At 34.1% G+C, this 22,105-nt stretch overlaps 2 protein-coding genes, 2 non-coding genes and 1 pseudogene across 5 annotated transcripts; 1 reads left to right on the top strand and 4 right to left on the bottom strand.

Moving 5' to 3' along the window:
• Positions 1 to 763: 763 nt before the first annotated feature.
• LOC146948977 (ABC transporter D family member 2, chloroplastic-like) lies at positions 764 to 6,325 on the bottom strand (annotated as a pseudogene). The gene is made up of 7 exons (XR_015028065.1): positions 6,302 to 6,325; positions 5,214 to 5,432; positions 4,688 to 4,916; positions 3,567 to 3,805; positions 3,198 to 3,504; positions 1,505 to 1,764; positions 764 to 1,182 (listed from the first exon to the last, which is right to left on the bottom strand). The product of XR_015028065.1 is annotated as an ABC transporter D family member 2, chloroplastic-like (transcript).
• A 283-nt stretch (positions 6,326 to 6,608) lies between these two features.
• On the bottom strand, positions 6,609 to 13,243 carry LOC146948974 (proteasome subunit alpha type-2-A). Its single transcript, XM_085745106.1, has 11 exons — positions 13,133 to 13,243; positions 12,860 to 13,020; positions 11,335 to 11,399; positions 10,876 to 10,922; positions 10,141 to 10,216; positions 9,637 to 9,704; positions 8,889 to 8,958; positions 8,659 to 8,744; positions 8,399 to 8,461; positions 7,809 to 7,874; positions 6,609 to 6,918 (listed from the first exon to the last, which is right to left on the bottom strand). The coding sequence occupies exons 2-11, from the start codon at positions 12,975 to 12,977 to the stop codon at positions 6,870 to 6,872; spliced, it is 708 nt and encodes a 235-aa protein (XP_085601232.1). The 5' UTR covers positions 12,978 to 13,020; positions 13,133 to 13,243; the 3' UTR covers positions 6,609 to 6,869.
• On the bottom strand, positions 12,243 to 12,333 carry LOC146948976 (small nucleolar RNA snoR77Y). The gene has a single exon (XR_015029037.1). It is a non-coding gene; the product is annotated as a small nucleolar RNA snoR77Y (small nucleolar RNA).
• LOC146948975 (small nucleolar RNA snoR2/U65) lies at positions 12,400 to 12,556 on the bottom strand. The gene has a single exon (XR_015029578.1). It is a non-coding gene; the product is annotated as a small nucleolar RNA snoR2/U65 (small nucleolar RNA).
• Positions 13,244 to 15,660: 2,417 nt separating the features above from the next.
• On the top strand, positions 15,661 to 21,894 carry NUFIP (GATA zinc finger protein). The gene is made up of 7 exons (XM_085745105.1): positions 15,661 to 16,608; positions 16,951 to 17,057; positions 17,171 to 17,238; positions 17,353 to 17,410; positions 20,220 to 20,310; positions 20,405 to 20,464; positions 21,127 to 21,894. The coding sequence occupies exons 1-7, from the start codon at positions 15,871 to 15,873 to the stop codon at positions 21,703 to 21,705; spliced, it is 1,701 nt and encodes a 566-aa protein (XP_085601231.1). The 5' UTR covers positions 15,661 to 15,870; the 3' UTR covers positions 21,706 to 21,894.
• Positions 21,895 to 22,105: the final 211 nt, after the last annotated feature.

The following is a 22,105-nucleotide window of genomic DNA, read 5'->3' as shown; positions in this document are numbered from 1 at the left end:
CCACAATTTCCTCGACCTCATGATTAATCCCGTTAAATTTTTTTATCATTCTTGCTTTCCACAACACCCATAAAGTTGTAAGCCATATCAACCGGAGACCTTTCAAGAGAGGTTTATTTGATACCCTCCCACTCCAACACTCCCAATGGACAAAAAGATTCGGAGGGATTACAAAATAGCTATCTAACCACCACATCAACTTATACCACACCTTACAAGCCAATTGACAATGCAAAAAAAGATGAATAGATGATTCTTCCGCTCCATTGCACATTGGGCATAAAGTTGATTCTTCCGGAGCTAAAACATTCCTAAAAGTAAGGTTTGTTTTTGTTGGAACTCGATTAAGTAAGACTTTCCAAGCAAAAGCTAAAACCTTCAATGGCGCCGGATTCTTCCACAAATTATGAAACACCCTTTCGTCCTCTACGTCCCACACATCTTCCCTAACCGCATGATTATTTTTTGTTGCAGTCTGTTCAATATGAGCTACTTATTTATTTTTTGTTGTCTTAATCGAACCGTTATCATTAAGTCACTGACATCTACTACCAAGAGACGACATGTGTGATCTTTGATGTTTTATAAAGAGACGACATGTGTGATCTTTGATGTTTTATAGAGTTTAAGTACTAGTCCACGATAAACAACTTATGAATGTGGTGCATTTTATGATTTCTCCTATAATGCATATTATTAATAAGAGGCAGGCGTATTGGGTTAATAATTTACAGCTCAGTGCATTTAAATTGGACGAACAAAATTAACACACGAATCTCTCATTAGATACATCAGTTTAATTTGTGGAAAGAACAGCACACCTAAATTTATAAAAAGCATTCTTCTATGAGTGTTTCTATGGATCTGTATATAAAAATTTAATGTTATGACAATAACAAGTTTCCTGGGAAAATCTATATGGTGACATCCATACTCCAAAAAATTATGGTTCAATGAATTTGAAGCATAGATGCAATACTGAAACCCGGCAACAATTATACATTTCTAAACTTTTAAAGAGGATTCACGTCTAGTGGGTTCGATGGGCCAATTTGGCTGTTCATTGTTTGAATCGGTTGTAGATGTGCGTAGGATTCTATCGTGGAAGTTGCATAAGGTTGACCGATGGCCAACACTAATGTATGTTATGCCCGCTGCTGCAATCTTTTCGTACAAATAAACCTGTAACACAAAAAGCACAGGAAAATGAATCATTACCGCATGAAGCGATATATAATCATGATATTAATTAATCTTTTTCACTCTTATAGATCCTTTTACAAGAATGCTCAACTTTTGTCTGTTCGAATTTTGTTGATTTTAATTTATTGACAACTTTTCGGTCAAAAGTTCTCTCAGTAACTTTAATTAAATCAAGAATTTAAGTGCATAAAAATTGTCAGTATAATACTCTTTAGTATGAATGATAAATGCACTGAACAAGAACTTCCGCATTCATATCACATTCATAAATCTGACAAATTAACTTGGAGTTCAAGAATACCTCATTGGCTTCATCAAGTGCGCTGGTCGATTCATCCAATAGAGCCAGTTGAGGTTTCGAAAGCAAAAGACGAGCAAATGCGAGATGTTGCTGTTCTCCCAGAGAGAGAACACTAGACCATTCATGTGTTGAATCCAACCCGAATCGAGGCAATATGTAAGCAAGACGGACATCCTCTAAGATCTTTATCAGCCCGTCTGTTTTTGGCTTCATAAGTTCACTATTCATATCATCTGAGTTTGACAAGAAAGGAAGCACATCTGCACAAACAATTTCAGTCAATCAGGAAATTATACATTATTCGTGCTGACCTACTAGTAATATCATTGGTGGTATCAATCAGGTAAATGAATTTTCTGTTTAATCAGATAGCATAATAATTTTTGTTTGACATAGTTATGTGATTAACTCAGATCTTCGATGATAATTCGGCGAAAAATATTCTTAGGAAAGATGGATAATATTTAATAAGAACTTTTTGCAACCTAAAAGTTAATGCTCTCGAGTTTATCATTTTGATTTTTGGTGTTCCTGTCAGGAACTGAATTCGGTAATCCAGATGATTTAAACTTAAGTTACTTACCTGAAACTTATAAACCAGGTCTAATTAACACAGTACATGAAATTAGAAGGGAACATCAATGCAGGATTATGTATGGATATAGCTCCATTTCATTTATCTCAATGACAGTTATTCAAAAAGCTGTGTGTTTCTTTGATAAAGGTTTTCAGCTTAGTTAACTATTATATTAATTTGTGTAGGCAGCGAGTTCACCAATAGTTTTCTTGGCTACAAGTCTCATTATAGTTGCATCTTCAAAAGAACCTAGCGAATAATACCTCTTCAATAATAATCATATTATTTCATAACTACCTTCCTCTTCAATAATAATCATATTATTTCATAACTACCTTTTGATCAGATTTTTTTTAACCTCGTGTTCGATAATTGTAAAAACTCCCACAAAAATTACGAAATAAATTCTGGCATTCTTGCAAGAAAAAAAAAATACTCCCTCTTAGAATTTAGGTCGAGCTTAATTCAACCCTACAAAACTGACTAGTAAAGTGAGAATAGTTCAAGCTTTATAAACACTACTTAGATCATTATCTCTAGGTGATGTGAGGCTAAACCTAGCCCCTCACAACCAGCATACTGGTGGTGTTGGGGGCTGCAGTGAACGCAACTCAAATGCCACGATGGCGGACCGCAATTAAGGCGGAACTTCCAACACGTTCTGGTCCATTGGTGCTGGAGCGTGGACAATGCCGGCAACCCAACAATGGATCTAAGATATGCTCATACCATCTTTTAATTTGAGTTTGGCCCAACTCAACCCCACAAAACTGATTTGTAAGGTTAGAACTGCCCAAACTTTATAAACACTAGTTAGGCAATATCTCTATGACATGTGAGACTAAACCAGCCCCACGCAGCCGACACAATGATGGTGTTGGAGGTTGCAATGAAGGCAACCCAAATGCCGCAATAAGGCGGAACTTCCAACACTTCCTCATCATTGAGCATCTCATCTCCTATGTCAGAGCTAACATTTCTCTATCACTGTAGTCCCAACAATCGTACTAAAGCAAATGAGATGTCAACATACATGGCAGAACAAATTATAAAAAAAAAACGTATGGAGTCTGTAAATTTAGGTGTGCGGGTAAAAGAAGCTGGAAATCACATACTTTTTTTGTTTGTTACTATCTGATGTGGGAACTACATCATCACCCCAAGTTGGATAAAGTAATTGTTGATGAAGAGTACCCAAAATCATGTATGGCTTTTGAGGTAGGAAAAAAATTCCGGATTTACTGCTGATGGATTTTACACGGTCTTCAGATGTATCGCGAGGAGTATTCACATCTGAACTAATGGATTTCTCAGCGTCTTCCCTGCCTTTAACATAGTATATGATCTTTACCGTTCCAGTTCTCCATAGACCAGCCATAACTCCTAATAAAGATGTTTTGCCACTTCCACTTGGTCCTCTTATCTGTTAAATTGTTTATATATGAAAATGCACAAGTACAGTCCTACGGTTTTTATATTGCTTACCAGTAAATTATCTTTTGCTTTGATTGTCAATGACAAGTCTGTAATAAGCGTAGAATCACTTGGTGTCTTCAGAATCAAATTATCTATCTCCAGTAATGTTTCATGTTTCTCTTGTGGAGTCAATCCATTAGATTCCAATGCAGATGAACTTGCAGAGTCTTTGTACACGATATCTATGCCTTCCAAAGAATCAGAGAGAGATTTAGAGTTGCTTCTATCCAAAAGATCATCAAATTCACCTGCATAAATATTAAAAAAAATGTTAACCAATCTCATAGAAACGGACTAAAAATAGGATGAACAAATAGATTTTTATTGAAAAGGCATCCCTTGATGATCAGTATCAATGTGATACAGAACCAGATGCCACCAAATGATACAATGCAACTCTCTCAAGTCTCAGATTCTCAGTTATACATTTCAAAAGACCTAGTTCTCTTCCTCCTCGAATTCTTATTCTATGTTGAAACCGATCCTTTATCATTTCTCTCCCATTGTTTATAAACACTGCTCCCTAGTCCCTCCATTTCAAATTAATTGTGTTTTTGAGGAAATGAAAATTTTCAGAATAACTTGCATTTTATTGTTTCAATGTAGTACTAATCTTTTTCTCCCAAATTTGCCCTCAAATAAATATTATGTGCATCACTATTCACTTCCAAGTCACTATACTCCATTATTAGCATTATGAAATTGGCTAATACACAATAGTTAACAAGGACAATTTAGTAAAACTGTCCTGCTCAATGATGTTAGTTACTCCCTCCACCCCTTATAATATAAGACCCACTTTTGAGATTACTTTGCCCCTAAATAAAAGAACTTTTTCAATATTTCACATGCATACCGACCCATGCATATATTATATAGAAAGGGAAAATTCTGGGAGAACGGTATACACAGAAAAGGAAACAATCTTCATACAGTTGTCTCACAAATAACCTCTTAATACTTTCTTTTTCTGAGGCATTTATTACCGTATATGCGAACAAAACCGCAAACAAATGAAACAATCTTAAACTCTTTTCTGCAGAGTGAACTTCATTCACTTGTGCTCATATCTTGAATAAATTATTATAATGTAACAGGAAAGATAAGATAAGGGAAAAACAATGTTGTACCTAACCGATTAATGACAGCAGAAAAAGCACTTATAGCTTGAAACTGGTACACAATGAGAGAAAAGTCACCAAGGATGTGATTAAAAGCAGAGACTGACTAGTTAATAACACCAAACTCGATTTTTCCCGAGAAATACATGGGAGCAACAACAGCAGCTGGAAGAACTTGAATGACATAGCGGTAACCATTGGTGAAGAGCTGCAGATTTCTCGAAGAAATCGGTAATTGCTGTAAAGAAAGAAAGTGAATGATAATGCAACAAGGTGACATTTGGCAGTGAAATTTAGCTAGTCAATCCAGGTGGGCGGTTGGCGGTGAGTTACTTTCTGCTGATTAAACAAAACCTATAAGTTTATGAGGGAGATATCTATGCAATAAAAACTCGAGAGATTTTGTAAATTGGACTAAACATAGATAGCAATATAGTGTTTCTATTTAATAACGAAAGGAATCGTGCAAGAAAAACAAGAACGGCAATGTCTCAAGCATTATAGCTCAACAACAGTTTTAACAGAAAAATCTTACAGTTAAATTTTCGAAAGCACTTTTGAAGCGTTGTAGAAGAAGTTGCATCTCACTCTCTTCACCCCCATAGAAAGCAATTGATTCAGCATTTTCTCGAACCCGTACAAGTCCATAATGGGGACATATATGTGACAATGATATGTTTACAACATCTAAGACATATATGTTGAAGATTGATGTGACAAAGAAAAGAGATTTCAAAGAAAGCAATATAAAAACCTTAAGTTAGAAATGGCATCAATCCTTGTAACTCCTGAGGCTATGTAAGAGCTAATGACAATAATGTTTGAGTTGCATGGTCAAATGAATATAACATCTAATTTTTTTTTCAAGAAGAAAAAGAGAGACATTATGAATAGGAAAAAAATGAGGAACAAGGTTTGTTTGGTTAAGGAAAGAAATGACACGTGAATATTGAAAATGAGCTGGTTGTTGATTGGAACACAACCTATCATCAAAAAAACATTTGAGATTCATATCATGTATGAGAGGAAATTGTGGAAACATAACTACAATTAGGAAAAACCAATATTTTATATATAGAAAATGGCAAATAAAATACTATATGAAAATTAATGTGTTTTTATTAAGTATAGTGATTTCACAAATTAGCATGATGAGTTTTTTGAGAGAGAGGAAATGGTCACAGGTATGAAAAAAGAATGGATAAGAGTATATTCTCTATGAAATGGAAAATGGGGATTTAAATTGCCCACTCTTACTTATGTCCTTAAATTGGCAACTCCATGCTATGTTGTCATCACCTTAGCTTAGCTACCATGTATGAAGACTTTTATTTTTTCATGGTTATTTTCAATGTATTATGAGTTTAATTTATATGCATAGAGACATCCATGTGCCGATGGTTTCATCTCTTGTTCATTCATCCGCACTTCTAGTGGACATTTCTAGTGAGAAGTATTCAAGCGGCTTGCCCTTCAAATTTGTGATATTTCATGGGTTACTAGACCTTTAAGGATCATCATAGAGGACGGGCACCAAATTTATTATCCACAAGGGTACATGCTCTTATGAACATGAGTATGAGGATGGATATTATAATACCCTATCGAAAAGGCAACCATTACCATCCCCAAGCAAGAAGACTCCATTTAGAGAATTTGGCTTCTCTAAATTTAGTAGTTTCAGAAAAATTGGAAGTTGATATTTTTCCCACGTCTATTATGCATATTCATGTAATATCAACCATTAGTTTCCTTATCAGCGGTTGATATTACACAATTTACTCTAAAGTGAATTGATCACATTAGCGAGCCAAATCCCCCACTTAGTTCCTTTTTCACAAAACAAGATGCCAAGATTGAATATACTCTGTTGAAAAGGAAGGAAACCTTAAGCTCCCCAATGCAATGACTTAACTAGCAAGATCAAAAATAAAAGGAACATAAATAAATTTGTGTTCATTAAAGACCAGTGTCATATCATATATTTAAACAAGCTGGATTTGTATGGTAATTCTGATGACTTTAGATAAAAGTTTTTCAGAAGGCTTGCTGGCCACCACAAGAGTAGCTCACAAATTTGCCAGTGCCATCACAAGTCTTCATTCATCAACCCATCTTGAAATTCAATTAAACTCAACTATGAAATAAACAACAACTTCGGGAACACAAGGATGGATTCTTCTTTGCAGATTTATTCTACTTCACCCAAATAATCATCAATTTCAGCTGGTGTCAATACCCTGCAATATAATTAACAAACTATTAAGTTACCAAATCAGGTATTCAAAACAAAAACTTGAGCTTACTGGTCGTTTTATGCCCCAATGCCACCCCACCAGCAAAAAATAAGAAAAAAAACTTGCTACTCACAAAATGCATTGGGAAGTTATCCATTTGCATTGGTAAAACAAAAAACTCAGATCAGAGTCTTAATATTTTTGGGATCCAGTTTGTCGAACAATGTAAATATGTGAATATCTTTCCTGATTTTAATTAGCCTCCATTAAAAATATATGTTGCATAATTTAAAGGAAAAAAATAATATATACATGTCATTGATTTCAAAACATGATGACAAGATACAAGATGGAGGGGTATTTGACAACAATGGAGGATACCACACGTAGACGGGAATGGAGCATGCAACATGGTTACAAACTTAAAGTGGAGGGTGTTTAGTGCGAGTGGAGGAGTACTAGATGACAACATAATAGAGACTGTCGAGCAACGGGGTCCAAGAATTTATAACTTCACAGCAATTATTGAAAGTGAAAACCACAAAATTGGACATGGTGTTGGTTTTTAAACATTTCAAAACTAAACTAATAACAAAACCAAACAACACCCAAAGGACTTGATCTAAGCTTTTTGACCATGGTGCAAATGTATAACAAACACACCATAATATTCATTTCAGTAACTAAATTCCATTTCGCAGTCCTAACCCATATGCCTCAAATTTATACCTTTTAATTATTCAGATTGGATAACCCATAGCATAATTTTTAGCTCAATTTGATCGGTAAAAGAAACCAGATGATACAAAGTTCAAATAAACAAATACTGAAAAGGGGGAAAAACATGACAGAAAAGTCAGCCAAAGTATATTTTAGGGAACAAAGATATGCACCTGAACTTTTTGTCTGCACCAATGATGCCGATTTCAATGTTTTTTGCTGAGATCTGTCCCTCAAACCTGGGAAATGCCAACAAAAGGGATTAGTTTCAAAGACTAACAAAGGCCGGATATTTTTTTTTCTTTTGGTATTGCAGAAAAGAATTAAAAAGAAAGAGGAAACAAAAAAATGGCAATGAAGGGAAACAAGAACAGTAATCACTCGCTGTCATTTTCAAGTTCCTAATCCAACAAGCTTGGAGCCTTGCTAACATAAAGGCAGCTCATGATGATTTTACAGGGATGGGCCTTTGGTATATGCCAAGATCACTAATAAGAAATTTCTTTGATACACTAGATAAGAATAGCCTCAATATTTTTCAGTTGAACCAAGAAGCCAATCTTAGGTGCATTTTCATTCTCCATTTTATAATTCTGAAACATGGAATTTATCATACACTAACTGACAGGAAGAAACATTTTGCTTAAACGGAGAAATAAACACACAAAAACTGGTTTTTTGCGACCTAATCAACTCTAAGAATTAAATATGATATTTTCATTAAGGTTTTTTAATGCATAAACGTTACACGGCATTTTCCTACCCTTCCTTCAGTGTCAATATGGCTGTGTGGACTGCATCATCAAGCTCCATATCATCAGTGTATCTACAATTGGACAATCAAGGAAAAAAAATGAATTGATAGAGATGTCGAGGTTTATCTGTACTGAACGATACTAACATCAAACAGAAACATATCATTACATTAATCTCTAATAATGGACACAGCAGACATAGACATTATACATTGATAGACACCGCATATTTGCCTAAAACATTGCCATCATTAATGTGAAAGCATACCTCTTCTCAAGAAATGTCTTAGCATTAGAAACATTTTTCCCCATAGCAGAAGCTTTCCAAGAAAAATATGAACCTGATGGATCCACCTACAGCAAAAACAACCTTCAATTTTCCCTTCTCTTTCCCTTAAAAGTACAGTAACTTTAAACAATTCTAGAGCAAGAAGAAAAAAATTCCAGTGCAAACTAATCAAACACAATACAAATTACAAAGTACACCATATGCCATACCTGATATAGTTGTGGTCCATTATCATCAAACCCAGCAACAAGCAGGGACACTCCAAATGGCCTAACACCACTATCAGGGCAAAAAAAGAAAAATTAATATTCAAATGATAATAAAGGGGAGAAATGGAAAGAAAAAGACAATTGTGTGTATAAAAAAGAGTCGGAGGATCCAACTAAGTTCGTTGCATTTTATATTTAGGGGTTCATTATGGAATTCCAATAGGAACAAAATGTTTATCTAAACAGTGAGTTCCCAACAGTTGCATAAAAATTAACTAATGCTGCTGTTAATAGATCCCCAAATACACGTTCTTTCAGAAAGGAAAATGTACAAAGTTTCAGAGTCAGACACCTTTTAAACTCATTTCAAACTTCCCTTAACATATGATGATAATCGAGGTTTGTGAAACGATCTCTCGACATTTAATTTGATTATAATAATTAATATCCATCAACTTTGAAAAGCATCAAAATGGGTACTTCATATTGATTGGAGTAAATGCTTTTGACAATTTTATTTTCTTATAAGTTGTGAAATTTACCAAAAACTCAAAGTTGATGAGGATAAAACACCAACTTTACCTGGATTACACGTTATTTCTCTCTCTATCTTAGTTTTTTATTTTATTTTTTGTGATGGGAGGGATGACATACGTACATAACATAAACTTATATGCTGGGAGTTGATATGGTAAAGTTCAGATGTGAAAATTTCTGAAAGCAAAGACACTGAAGAATTAATAATTACCCAGACTGAGTAAATTCCTGCATGACAGCAGCAACTTCCCTCACAAGTTGAGTGACAGGGATTGGTTCCTGCAATTTTCACTTACAGTATCAGACAGTCTATTTTTAACAAAAGATCCATAATAGAAAACCAAAAGATAACAGAAAAGACAACTGGACTAGAAAATGCATATTCATAAAGATCAACATTATCAGTAGCATAAACTGTGTATTTTTCAACAAACACAAATAAAAAGTAAACGGCACTATCCAGAAAAGGAAAAAGAAATTATTTAAGGAACGTGTAATTGATGTATAACAAGCAACAGTGTAACTCATTACAAGCAATAGGAAATAAAGGAATAGGCAGACTACATATGTAGATGTTACCAAGTAAAATTTAAACGATAAAATCCATTCCAATATCAAATTCCGAAGTACAGGTTACAACATTGTAACTGAATCATATAGACCAAATATAGGCAGAACAGGAAGAAAGAATATTGCAATACATAGTATGGTGTACCTTATACAATCGGTGATACTGCTCAGCCTGTTTCCTGCTTTTTCGAACCAAAACTCGGAAATCAGGACCCATGCCACTGAACAAAAACAAAATTGATATCAATAAATACAATATTTGAAAACAATCTAAGCAAAAATAACCACTGTCATATACCAAAAGCTCAACAGCAATGGAAAAAAGTAGGCTAATAGACAATAATGAAGCTTCACACACAATAAACATCAGAAAACATGTTCTTTCAATAGTTTATCTCTTACAGGGAGTTAAAATGAAAATATAGAAAAACATTGAAAATAGCTTTCAAGATTCATCAGTTGTTTATTCTGTGAAAACTGTTTCAAGGAGTTACTCAGGGATAGGCAGTTGGAAGGGATTAGAAGGTGATGGGTTATATAAATATGGGGAATCAGTTTGGATGATTCATCAAGTACTTCTGAGAGTTTGTAAACGAAAGGAGGGACCTTTTGTGAAGGGAAAACCCTTGGATATAATTCAGCTATGTGTTTAGTTTTCAATAATACACTTCTATGATTTTCATTCTTTCTAGTTTTCTTTCATTTCATTTTGTCTGGGTTCCTAACAGAAACTTCAATAGCACCTCGTGTTTAAGAACATATTCAAAACTCAACCATCAACTGCCATAATATGAAGCAAATATCACTGTACAAAGAAATAATAATGCCATACAAACATGTTTGAACTTAAAGTGATTGAAACATGTAAGAAGAAACAAACCTGTATACAACACCTATATTTGGTGTTAATAACTGAATTTTTTGGACCTGCAGTCATATGAACAAAGAGTAAAAACTCCAGAATGTATGAAATCTAGAATTAATCAAGTGAACTAAATATTACATAGCTCGTTTATAAAAGAAAGTCCACAAACAACTTGCGGAAACTAGATAAAATTTTGTTCTATCAATGGCCAATTGGCCATACTTTCAAGTATCCTCAACTATCACGATATAAGAACATTTTCTACTTTGCAAATACTTCTCAAATACTAAGCCGAGAAGGATTATTAGATAAACCAAAATAAACAAAAATTAGATAAGGATGCTGAGTAATTTAAAGGGGATGCAGAAAACGATAGCACAGCCAAATTGGATACAATCTTGAAGTGGACAATTTCAGATTTATATTTCACTAATAATAATGTACAAAAGTTGATCCAAAGAAAAAGCAACTTACTGATGCTTCATCAACCAATATAGATGGCAGTTTCTTCTCTGTGGCAATGACAACTCCATTTGCAGCTGCAAGAACCAAAAATATAGTTACAAAAAAACCGAATATATATATAGTTACAAACAAACACATGTTGCAGCTAATATTACAATAAAGAAATCATCCACACAAAATCAAAGTTAGAAAAGATAGTACAAATTGCAGAAATAATAGAGGATATTTGCAAATAAATGGACCTCCTATGTGCAATATGAACAAGTTATACCAATATGATAGTACTGAAGCATAAAATAAATGTAATCGCAAACGAAATAAATTTCAACTCTAGCCTCCCAACATAACTTATCCTGCACACCATATGCCCAAATAAACTCACAAGGCTTCATATAGAACAGTTACACAATAAATAAGATATCAACATTCATTCTGCCTATCCATCAGATGACAATCATGCAAGTTCAATCTACCACTAGGAGGGACAAAAGTTAAAACCCCGCCCATGCTTCTAATAAGGAAAAAGCTAGTACCGAGATAAAGTGAACTCGGAAAAAGAATACAAGAACAAACAGTACCGAAATCAATTACCGAAATCAAGTCCACCGATTTGATTTGTGGATTTGTTTCAACATCTAAATGACTCAAGTACATATTTGCTGTTTTATCCCATATTTTAGTTTTAGCATAGAAAATAGTCACAGATAAATATCTGTTAATTGTTCATTGCCCCTATGCAACAATTTTAATAGCTACAGATTTGAATTGGATTTAGAATATTAATCTACCTGTTCATTGGGTCGTAAATGACGGGTCGCAAATTTGAACAGGTAGAATTAAAAATGGGTAGAACATACATCATTATTGCTGAAATAACTTTTTTTAAGAATAACTAAATTGAAAAGAAATAAAAACTCTAGAAGCCTCAGTACCACAGACAAGATATTTACATCAAAGAATAAACTATTCAGACGGTAATTCCAGTTCAAGTTTCATCATCATCGGCTTCCCTATATAATAGCAGTAACAACAATGACTCCAAAAATATATATAAAATATTATAAAAATATATAGAAATGTAATCGCAGAAATCGGCTCTGCAAAATCATAGAATATTAGATAAGCAGATTCTCCTATCAAAATGCGAAACAAATGAAAACACTCTTGATTTTGGTCTAATCATAGCATTTCTGGTCAGAGCATATAGCTAACAGAAACGTGGCATCGGACCCGACAACAAAAACTAAATAAAACAATTAAAAAGAAAGAAAAAAACCTCAAGAGACCCGTTTCAAATCTCACACACAGCTCAGCAAGAGAATAACCCTAGTAGTGTATCAATTACCGAAATTTACAATCTAAATCCCTAAACCCTAGTAATGTATCAGTCGGCATGATACAGAAAATCAACAATACAGGTGTTTAATGTACCTTAAACTAATACATTGAAATAAAAGCAATTGAAAATAAGAACCCTAAAACATGAGGAAAAAAGGGTTGGAAGCAGATCGAATCGAATGAATGAAAGAAATACCTTTGATACCGAGAGAAGTTTGTCCAGAACCAACAGCAGTTAAAGCATGTTCAATCTGAACAAGCTTACCAGAAGGACTAAAAGTTGTTAGAGAAAACGAGTATTGACTATCTCCCATTATTTGATTTGATTTGATGTGATGATAAACCTTACAAACAACCCTACATTCAAAATCGAAAACACATGTTATTTAACAATACAAAGGAAGTAATGGCGATCGATCTGTTAGAAACAAGAGAAAGTAATAATGGGAAAAACGAAGGAAAATTTAACCTGAGAATTAGAAAGAGAAAGAGAAAGAGGAAGAATGGCGAGTATTGTGTTGTGTTGTGTTGTGGTTAACTGAGCGTAGATGTATGTAAGTCAGGGAAGATATGAGTAGGCAACAAGTATAAATATGGGCCTAGGCTTTTATAACTGCATTTGGGTCTGCCAAATTGCTTTTCTCACATCAACTTTTGCTTAAAAACACATGGAATATATTTTTTTTTTGATAAAATAAAAAAAAATTAAATCCTAAACGAACATTTAAATATGAGAAAAGTGAGTTTTCAAAAAAAATATCTGAAATAAACACTACGAAAATAAAAAAATGATTTTTTTGTTACAAAAAAAATAGCTTTTCCTTTTAAAGTCAAAAATGATTTTTCTGGTATATTCGTTTTTATAAATCCTAAGTTAAAAAAGATAAAAGTGATTTTTTTTTATATAAAATGTTATTTTCTGCTGAAAAATCTAAAACAACTCACCCAAAATATTATAGATAATTGGATAGATATTTTTAAGGCATGTTTTTATGGAATTTATTTATTTATTTAAGATTGCAAGTTACAAATTACAATTATTTTTTGAAAGAATGAATAGAAAATCATAATCTGTTATAAAAGGGTGATGTTGGTGTTCCCTAGGGATAATGCATAATATGTGCAAGGTTTAGGAGTTTTTTATTTACTTAATTAATAGAAAGAGATTAGTTGGAGGAAAAATAGAAGTTTTGGAGGAAAATTTTATAGGAGGAATTTGTAGGATTATAATTATAAATGATATCTCTTATGATTATCATTTGTTGATAATTGATATTGCCTTTACCATTACTTTGCAGCAGTTTGGAGGTCGATATGTTGGTTAACAAGGGACCTTCGTACATATAGCTTTCATGGCAATATGATTAGCCAAATGTGTGTGTGGGTGTTGTTATAGGTTGTCGTTAATCGGAGTCTTTTTGCAAATATTGGATGAGTGATGTTGCCTTCTATCCTGATTACTTGTATTTCCGTTATTCTTGGTGTTAAAATGGTCTCTTGAATCATTGATCAATTTTAATAAGAGATGTGTCCTCTTAGATTCAAAAGACCAGAACCTGCCTTCCAAGTTTATGAATATCAGTAGGTACTTTATGAGTATGGGTTCAGAATTCAAAACTCTCATGCGACTTGATCAATATGCATTTCTACATCGGATATAGTATCCTCAAACCTAAACTCAGCTTCATCTCTCCTGGTCAGAGAATACTTTCTTGATAATCAATATGTGTTCCTCCATGAAGCCATTCAATTTGATTTGAAATATGTCTTTGTGATAATAACCTTGATCGAATAATCAAGCTTGAAAGCTCTTTCTGAATAGAAAAAAAAAAAAGAAGCTTTAGAGCTCTTTGATTAGACTGTCACCATCCAACCTCAAGTTTTAGATGATTACTCTACAATCTATTGTCTCTTAAAAGAGTCGTGTTATATGAACAACCAATAAACCACAAACTTATTGACACCGTATAAGTAGGAAGGTAAATCAATATCCATATGTGCGGATATTATGGTATTCATGTCTATTCTGTTGGATAAATATGATATATGTGTCCTATCTATATTCACGAGAATATCTGTTAAGCAGTTAATCCGCAGACTTTGAGATATCCACAAGTATATACAATATCCATGGATAACGTTTTTAAAAAAATGCTTTTTGTTTTGTTCATATATAAAGATCGATTATTCAATCAATGATTTGAACGTCAATGTTGCAGATCTGAAGACATGAATATTCCGATCACTTTAATTTGATCATATTATTGGTAGGCAGGCACAAATGCACCTTATGTGCATTGGGGTCAATTGACCCCACAATTTTTATTTTATTTCAACCAATAATATGATGATTTTATATCTTGACCCACTTTAAATTCTACGTTGAGCACATATAACAAAACTAATACTCTTTTCAATCACATTTATAAACATAAAACTATATTTTAGGTTCATTGGATACCTAATGCATTTGGTATACATTTAATGAACCTAAACAAATATTTTTTTCTTATAAATATGACTGCATTAGAGGAAAAACAAAGTCATATTGTAAACTAATTTTACATTATTTTTGTTAAAAGAGTTTTTCAATCATTTGCAATTGCACATGTTAAGATGTTCAATATATTAAGTTTGATTTAAAACTTGTGTATTTTACATTGAATATATGATTTTCTAAATAAAATAGTAGTATTACTTTCATATTTTCTACTGCAATTTTACATATATGCATTGATCCCGTTTATTGAAATTTCTGGATCCGTCCCTGTTGATATGCATTTTGTAGAGATATAATTCGAAAATTAGATATTGTGAGTTTGTTGACAAATTCATTCGTTGAATGAAATGCTTTATCAAATTTGATTGAATATCGCTTTGAGATTGTTGGCAGATCGTTTTTCCACCACTTATTAAGAGAAAATAGTAAATATGAAACTACTGAACTGCCCTTCTACTGAACTCCTTATTGATACAGCCAAATCCGCCTTTCTTTTTGGACAACATACGGCCAAACCTAAAATCTTCACTTCAGTTCACTCTCTTCAACTTCTACACTTCCACCTTCGAGCCACACAAGAGGAACTAACTCCACCGCCTGCACCACCCACTATCAGCTACCCTTTTGTGAGTTCTTCTCTTTCTTCTTATTCTTTACTTTTTGTACCCCCCACCCACTCTTTGTAAATCTTGAATTTTACTCACTCAATGTCAAATAACAATCCACCCAATTTCTCAAACCCTCAAAACAATCACCGTCCCCAAATGGGTCATCCTGGAAATTATCAAAATCAAAACTTTATGCAACAACAACAACAACCCTTTATCCCACCAAACATGCCACAACAACAACCACCCCCTTTCATGTCTCATGCAGGTGCTGGTTTTGTTCCTCAAAATAATGCAACTTTTAATCCAATGTTTCCTGTTCATGGACAAGGAGCACCTCAAATTACGCATAATGCTCAAATTTTAGCTCAAAATATTCTCAATTTGCTTCAACAACCTAATATGAATATGCCAAACATGAATGTTCCAAATGCTCAGTTTTGTCCACCTGGACCATATCCAATGCAGAATATGATGATGAACCAACAGTTACCTCCTATGCAAATGCAGAGACAAAACCCTACTCAGGTTGCTCCTTATTGTATGCAACCTGGTCAACAACCTATGTTTGGGTTTCCTAACCAACAAGTGCCTCATGCTATGGTTCCTCAAAATCCTATGTTTAATGGAAATCCTCAGTTTGGTATGGTGCCTGGAAATCAAGTCAGGCCACAGATTGATCCGAATGAGAAGAATCGGGTTCGGGGAAATGGGAATGCGAATGGTTTTGTACCAGGAGGACCTTTTCCACCTCAGCAGTTGCAAGGAAACAACGGTTCTGTGCCACATAATGCAAATAATGCTCAAGGTTCTGCATCTAGGAATTCACATTCTCAGGTATTTTTGAAATTGAAAGTGTTTCTGTCTTTTCAATGTTGTGTAACTTGTGTTGTCAAATAGCGTAGTGGAAGCACTTTAACATTATAGACTATAGAGTAGTGGAAATTTAACAAACTGCCATTATTCCGCAATATGCATTTTAGTACAGAGTGTTGTCAAATATCGGTTATGGTTGTGTAGCACTATAGTGTAGTGAAATTTTAAGTTGAACAAACTTCTATTTTCTATGATTAACAACCTTGTTCTGTTTCAATGTGTATTAGTTATGTCGGTGAATATGCAACCTATAAATGTAAAAGGATGTGATTTAGTTTAATGCAACTCTAAATTTTGCTGCAGGAAAATCCTAATAGCAATATGAATACTATTTTTGCAAACTCTAACTGGAACGGATCTCCAAACAAAAATTTCAAAAATAAACAAAATAGAGGGGGATCTCAAGGAGGGTACGTTGTTTTCTTATCTCTTTTCCCACTCTTGGTTTATTGTGTTGACAATTCAACGACTTACACACTACATAGTTTTCCTGTGATTTACAATCAGTGTCCAATTTATGTAGGTTCCAGAAGTCTAAATTCAATGATAACAACAAAGGAAAGAGGTTCTCAAAAGAACATAAGGGAAAAGGTTTGAGTTCTACTTTTTTTTTTTTTTTAACAAAGTTTGAACTCTACTGCTTGGTACTGAGATGAAAACAATTCTCTGTGGTTAGACTTCGACTAATGCTTGCGTCAAAAGCAGGTCCCAACAATGAGAGAGCTGGACATTTTGGTTTGAATTCTGAGCAGGAACCGAAAAGGTAACATTGCTCGACTTTGCAATAAATTTTCGCCAATCTTTTACTTGATATCGTTGCCTTAATTGAAGATTGAACTGTTTTAAATTGTGGTTTCTTCTTAACAAGCTGATTGTTATTAAATGGCCTTTTGTTAAATTAGTTAGTTCGTTGGAGATGGAGTTTTTTTAGTTTCTGACAGGCTGATGTTTGTTTTTTTACTTAATTGTTACATTGCAAAGTAATGTCAAGGAAAAACCATCTGTCAATGTACTTGTTCCCCTTTAAATAGGACAAGAAGTCTCAAGTCTGCTCCTAGTAGATATTATTAAGAAGTAACATTTTTCTTTAAAATTTTAAAAAGTTAATGGGAATGTTAAAACAAGTTTGTAGAACGTTCCTACCGATCTGTTTGAGATTTTGGCATATAGTCCTCGGTGCTGTGGCCAAATACCGAATGGTATATTCTGTTACTGGTCAGTATGTTTACTTCTTAAGGTATTCACATTTTAAATAATTGGAGGGGGTCAGGGGGATACTGGATAGGCTAAATTGACATTACATTTCCCCCCCTCTGATATGTGACCAGCTCCTGTAAAGTTATGGTAGTAAGTTGCCCAGTAATTTATGTTATCCAAAGGTAGATACTTAGGAATAGGAACAAGTTATCTTATCCAAAGATAGATACTTAGGAATAGGAACAAGTAATAAGTATAATAGGTTGTTTTCTATATCGTTGGGTAAAGAGAGTAAGGTGGCAGACTTATGTGTTCAGGTAGAGGGGAGAAAGGGAATGGAGGCTTAGATGGAGGAGAGAGCTCTTCCAATGGATGGAAGATTTAGTGAGGCAGCTTATGGCGGAGCTAGAGGAGAAGAATATTAGTGAGATGGACGATGGTAAATGGGCGTGGGTGAGTGATGTGTCAGGTATATATTCGGTAAAATCGGCATATAAAATCATAATTAAGGAAGGACCGAATAGGGTAGAGGAGATAGTCACGAAAATATGGCACGGATTGGTTCCTCTGAAGGTTGCGGTTTTCACTTGGTAGGTTATTCAAGATCAGATACCAACGAAAGTCAACCTTGTGAAGCGAGAAGTCTTGGTTATGGAAGCTCAGAATTGTTGTAGCGGGTGTGGAATAGCAGAATCGACTCAACATATATTCTTCGAGTGTCCTCTTTTCTCAAGTGTTCTGCATGGGATAGCGAGGTGGTTTGGAGTAAATATAGTGTTTCATAATGAGATAAAAAACCACTTTGCATTTTGTTGGTGTGATGAGGAGAAACTTTCAGTTATATATATGGTTTGCTGGTATTTGAATTATTTGGAAAAGCAGGAATGCAAAAGTATTTCAAGATAAAAATTTAGAGGTAGAGTCTTGGTGTAACAAGTAAAACTAACAACGTGGAGGTGGATTAGATCAAAAGCATAAAGGATTCAGTAAATGAGAAGATTCTTGTTCTGTTTTTTAATTGCCAGGAGACAATTCAGCGTTGGATACGGAACTTTGATTGCCATTAAAGGTTGGTTCTGTACTATTTTCAAAATAGTGCAGAGAGGCTGTGTTTTCAGACTGGTATAAGTGAACCTGCAGAATTTTGGACAAGGGAGTCGACTTTGTCAAAGATGAGCCAACACGAGGGTTAGGCTTCTCTGTATTCAAGTAGAGGACAAATTAAGTCTCTATCCAAACTATGGTGTAACTAGCGTGTAGCTAGTATATGGTGTGGATTGTTTTGGCAAAATCAATGCTTTTATTCAATTAAGTAAACCGTGATGCATGAAGGATTTGTAAGGTGTGGTTTGGTGGTTGTGTTAACTTGCAATGTAGGAATTCGTGATGGTTGGGGAATTAGATTGGGGTGGGGATAATTACCATGATATTGCGTGATAGGAGTTATAGTTGGGTGTTGTATCAGATATTGTCTACCTTTTTATTATTAATATTAAATATGGTTGCTTCATTGGAAATGGAGTTTTTTTTTTTTCCTTCGTTTTTGACACACTGATTTGGTTTGTTTTTTACTTGTTCCCCTTTGTACATGACAGGAAGTCTCAGTTTGCTCCTAGTAGATATTATTAAGATGTATTTTTCTTTTAATCTAAAACTAAATTCGCAACATATATAAATTGACGTATAAATTGCTGCCATAGTAAACCATTTGACCCCATTTCAATCCATCAAGTATGATAGTCTATTAACATTTTTATAACAAACACACCCTGCATTAACATATTGAGTTAACAAGGTTGAGATCATAGTTACCAGGTTTGCTATACTCTTTTGTCCATGTTATGTGTTGGTGGTACGTGACCATACAAAGTATTGGTACGTTTTGGGGTATACATAAATAGTCGGAATGCTATTTGGGTCTTCCTATGAGGGATGGCTGCTGAGCCACCATCTCTGACAGCTCTTTCCTTGGGTCGCTGGTGGTTGAGGAAAACATGGAGGCCCCAGAACATGTAAAAGAATGGAAAGCTGAAAGCCGTCCTCCATATTCAGCCACCGGTTTGTCAGTTCTATGAATCACACAGTGAATTGGCAGAACCAATTCTCATAAGTACTACTAATTGGTACTCAAGTACCAATTTACAATTTGCATATGGGAGAAGTGAATTATGCTTCATCGGTTGAGTTGAGAGCTTTCACAATTTTGGCGCCGAACGAAAATTTTAAACAACAATCCATATGAAACATAGATCTCATTTGTGGCGCTAATTTTAGAAATCATGTATTATTTCGTCATCAGTTTATAGTTTGATCTTTCCTCTACAACCTTTGCCCTGCTAATATCTTAGCACTTGTTTTATTTTTTGGATGGCTAGATCCTTTGCTCTGACTTATTCTGAGCAAGAAATTCAACAATGGCGTGAAGCACGGAGAAAGAATCATCCTTCCAGAGAAAAAATTGAGAAGGTTTCAAACAAACTACTAATACTGCCTGTGTTATTAAAAGTTATTGTCTAATATAAATGTTTGTGTCTAATACTAACTGAATTACTACTTGCAGAAGCAGGGCGAACAATCAAAAGACTCCATGGTCATTGATAGAGAGCTCTTACAACGAGAGGTATACTTATTAGACTGATGTTATTTTTAGCATATAATACTTTCCAGTATGAAATTGGAAACAGATACATAAATACTGCTTTCGACTGTCCGATCTCAATCAACGTGTTCATTGAGATTGTTTAAATAGATTTTATGAAATTTTCATATGAACTGTCCGATCTTAAACTAATGCTAAGATCACTTGCAGCGTGTAACTACGTGATTCCCCCACAGCAGGGAATCCAGATCGGAAGAAATTAATATGCCTTGTTTACTATGTGAAAACATTTTCTACTTCCATTTGCTAAAATGTGTTCATTTTAACTTGTGTGAGACTCTTGAAGTGGATCATTGTGAGAAGATGAAATGCAAGTTTGGGATGATCCATTTCATCCTAACAAATTTTTGCAATTTTCATTGTTTCCAAACAATGTACACAATTGTTCACTTCAAGAGTCTATTATCTCAAAATTTAGAAAATGAAATTAAAAAACGTTTTCACAAAGTAAACAGGGCCTTGTATTGTCGCACTTCATTTTGTTATGCTATTGACTATTGAGCGGTAAGTGGATAGTATATGTTAGGATGAAATATATACAAGTGATAACAAATAAATATTCCTTGGAGAAATGGTGAGTAGTTTGCAAATCTTGAACTTGGTATATATTTTTCTCTTTGCAGCTCAAGGAGGTTTTAGCAAAGCAAGCTGAGTTGGGAGTTGAAGTTGCTGAAATACCTTCATACTACCTGAAGAATGGTACAAATCAAGGCCTTCAGAGTGAAGATAAGAAAAACACATTTACCGACAAAAGAAAATTCAAAAACAAGGTAAAGAGAAATCCAGACAGAAAAAGTTGGAATAACAAGAAGCAGAAGCTTGCTGACAGAGATTTACTAGAAAACAAGAAGAAACCAACGCTGTTACAGAAACTCTTGAGTGCAGATATAAAGAGAGATAAAAGCCACCTGTTTCAGGTTTTCAGGTTCATTACGGCTAATTCGTTCTTCAAAGATTATCCCGATAAGCCACTGGTATATCCATCAGTTTCGGTCAAAGAAATGGGATCTGAAGTTTATGGTGGAAAAAAATATTTGCAGGGGGGAGAAGCTGTTCTTGAACATGAAACTAAGGAAATAGTGCAAAAATTTGTAAAAGATAGTGATAATGGTCATGACAATGAAGATGAAGAAAGTGATGAGGGTGATAATGGAGATGGAATCAATGAGTTTGATGAAGAGGAGGGGGAAATTATAGAGTAAAACTTGAAGTTTGCTCATTTTTGTTGTTGTTTCAACAAAGCTTTTGAGTTGTAAAGACTGTAATGTTTTGTGTTAAACCATTTTTGTTCCCATCATTGTTTTAACATTGTACATATGTTATTACAGTGTAGAGGGGCATTATGGTTCACTGAAGTTATTGAGAATTTTATATTATCGTGCATTTGGATATATAGATCAGTAGAAGTAGCTATTAGTAGCATAGATTGCTTAACCATGCTTTGTGAAAAGTACTGAAAAGTATAAATTCTCAGCACAGGAATTAAGTTTAGAGTAAGCCAAAATCACCAACTTCATGATGCATTATAAATTGTAGAATTAGCTTTAATTGACATTCAAAACAATGGTTTAGTGCTTTAGTTGCTCACATCATTTTACTCTA

Source organism: Medicago sativa, chromosome 2 (assembly GCF_051527215.1).
Source record: "Medicago sativa cultivar Bolivia chromosome 2, Bolivia_mono, whole genome shotgun sequence".
Classification (NCBI taxonomy): domain Eukaryota; kingdom Viridiplantae; phylum Streptophyta; class Magnoliopsida; order Fabales; family Fabaceae; genus Medicago; species Medicago sativa.
The sequence above is the reverse complement of the archived record's forward strand: the minus strand, read 5'-3'. Positions and strand labels throughout refer to the sequence as shown.

Coding starts and splice junctions, on each gene's coding strand:
- NUFIP (XM_085745105.1), top strand. CDS start 15,871: ATGTCAAATAACAATCCACCCAATTTCTCAAACCCTCAAAACAATCAC. Junction 17,239..17,352: donor AAAAGAACATAAGGGAAAAG/GTTTGAGTTCTA, acceptor CGTCAAAAGCAG/GTCCCAACAATGAGAGAGCT. Junction 20,465..21,126: donor GAGAGCTCTTACAACGAGAG/GTATACTTATTA, acceptor TTCTCTTTGCAG/CTCAAGGAGGTTTTAGCAAA.
- LOC146948974 (XM_085745106.1), bottom strand. CDS start 12,977: ATGGGAGATAGTCAATACTCGTTTTCTCTAACAACTTTTAGTCCTTCT. Junction 8,959..9,636: donor CAGGAATTTACTCAGTCTGG/GTAATTATTAAT, acceptor TTGCCCTGATAG/TGGTGTTAGGCCATTTGGAG. Junction 6,919..7,808: donor GGTGCAGACAAAAAGTTCAG/GTGCATATCTTT, acceptor ATTATATTGCAG/GGTATTGACACCAGCTGAAA.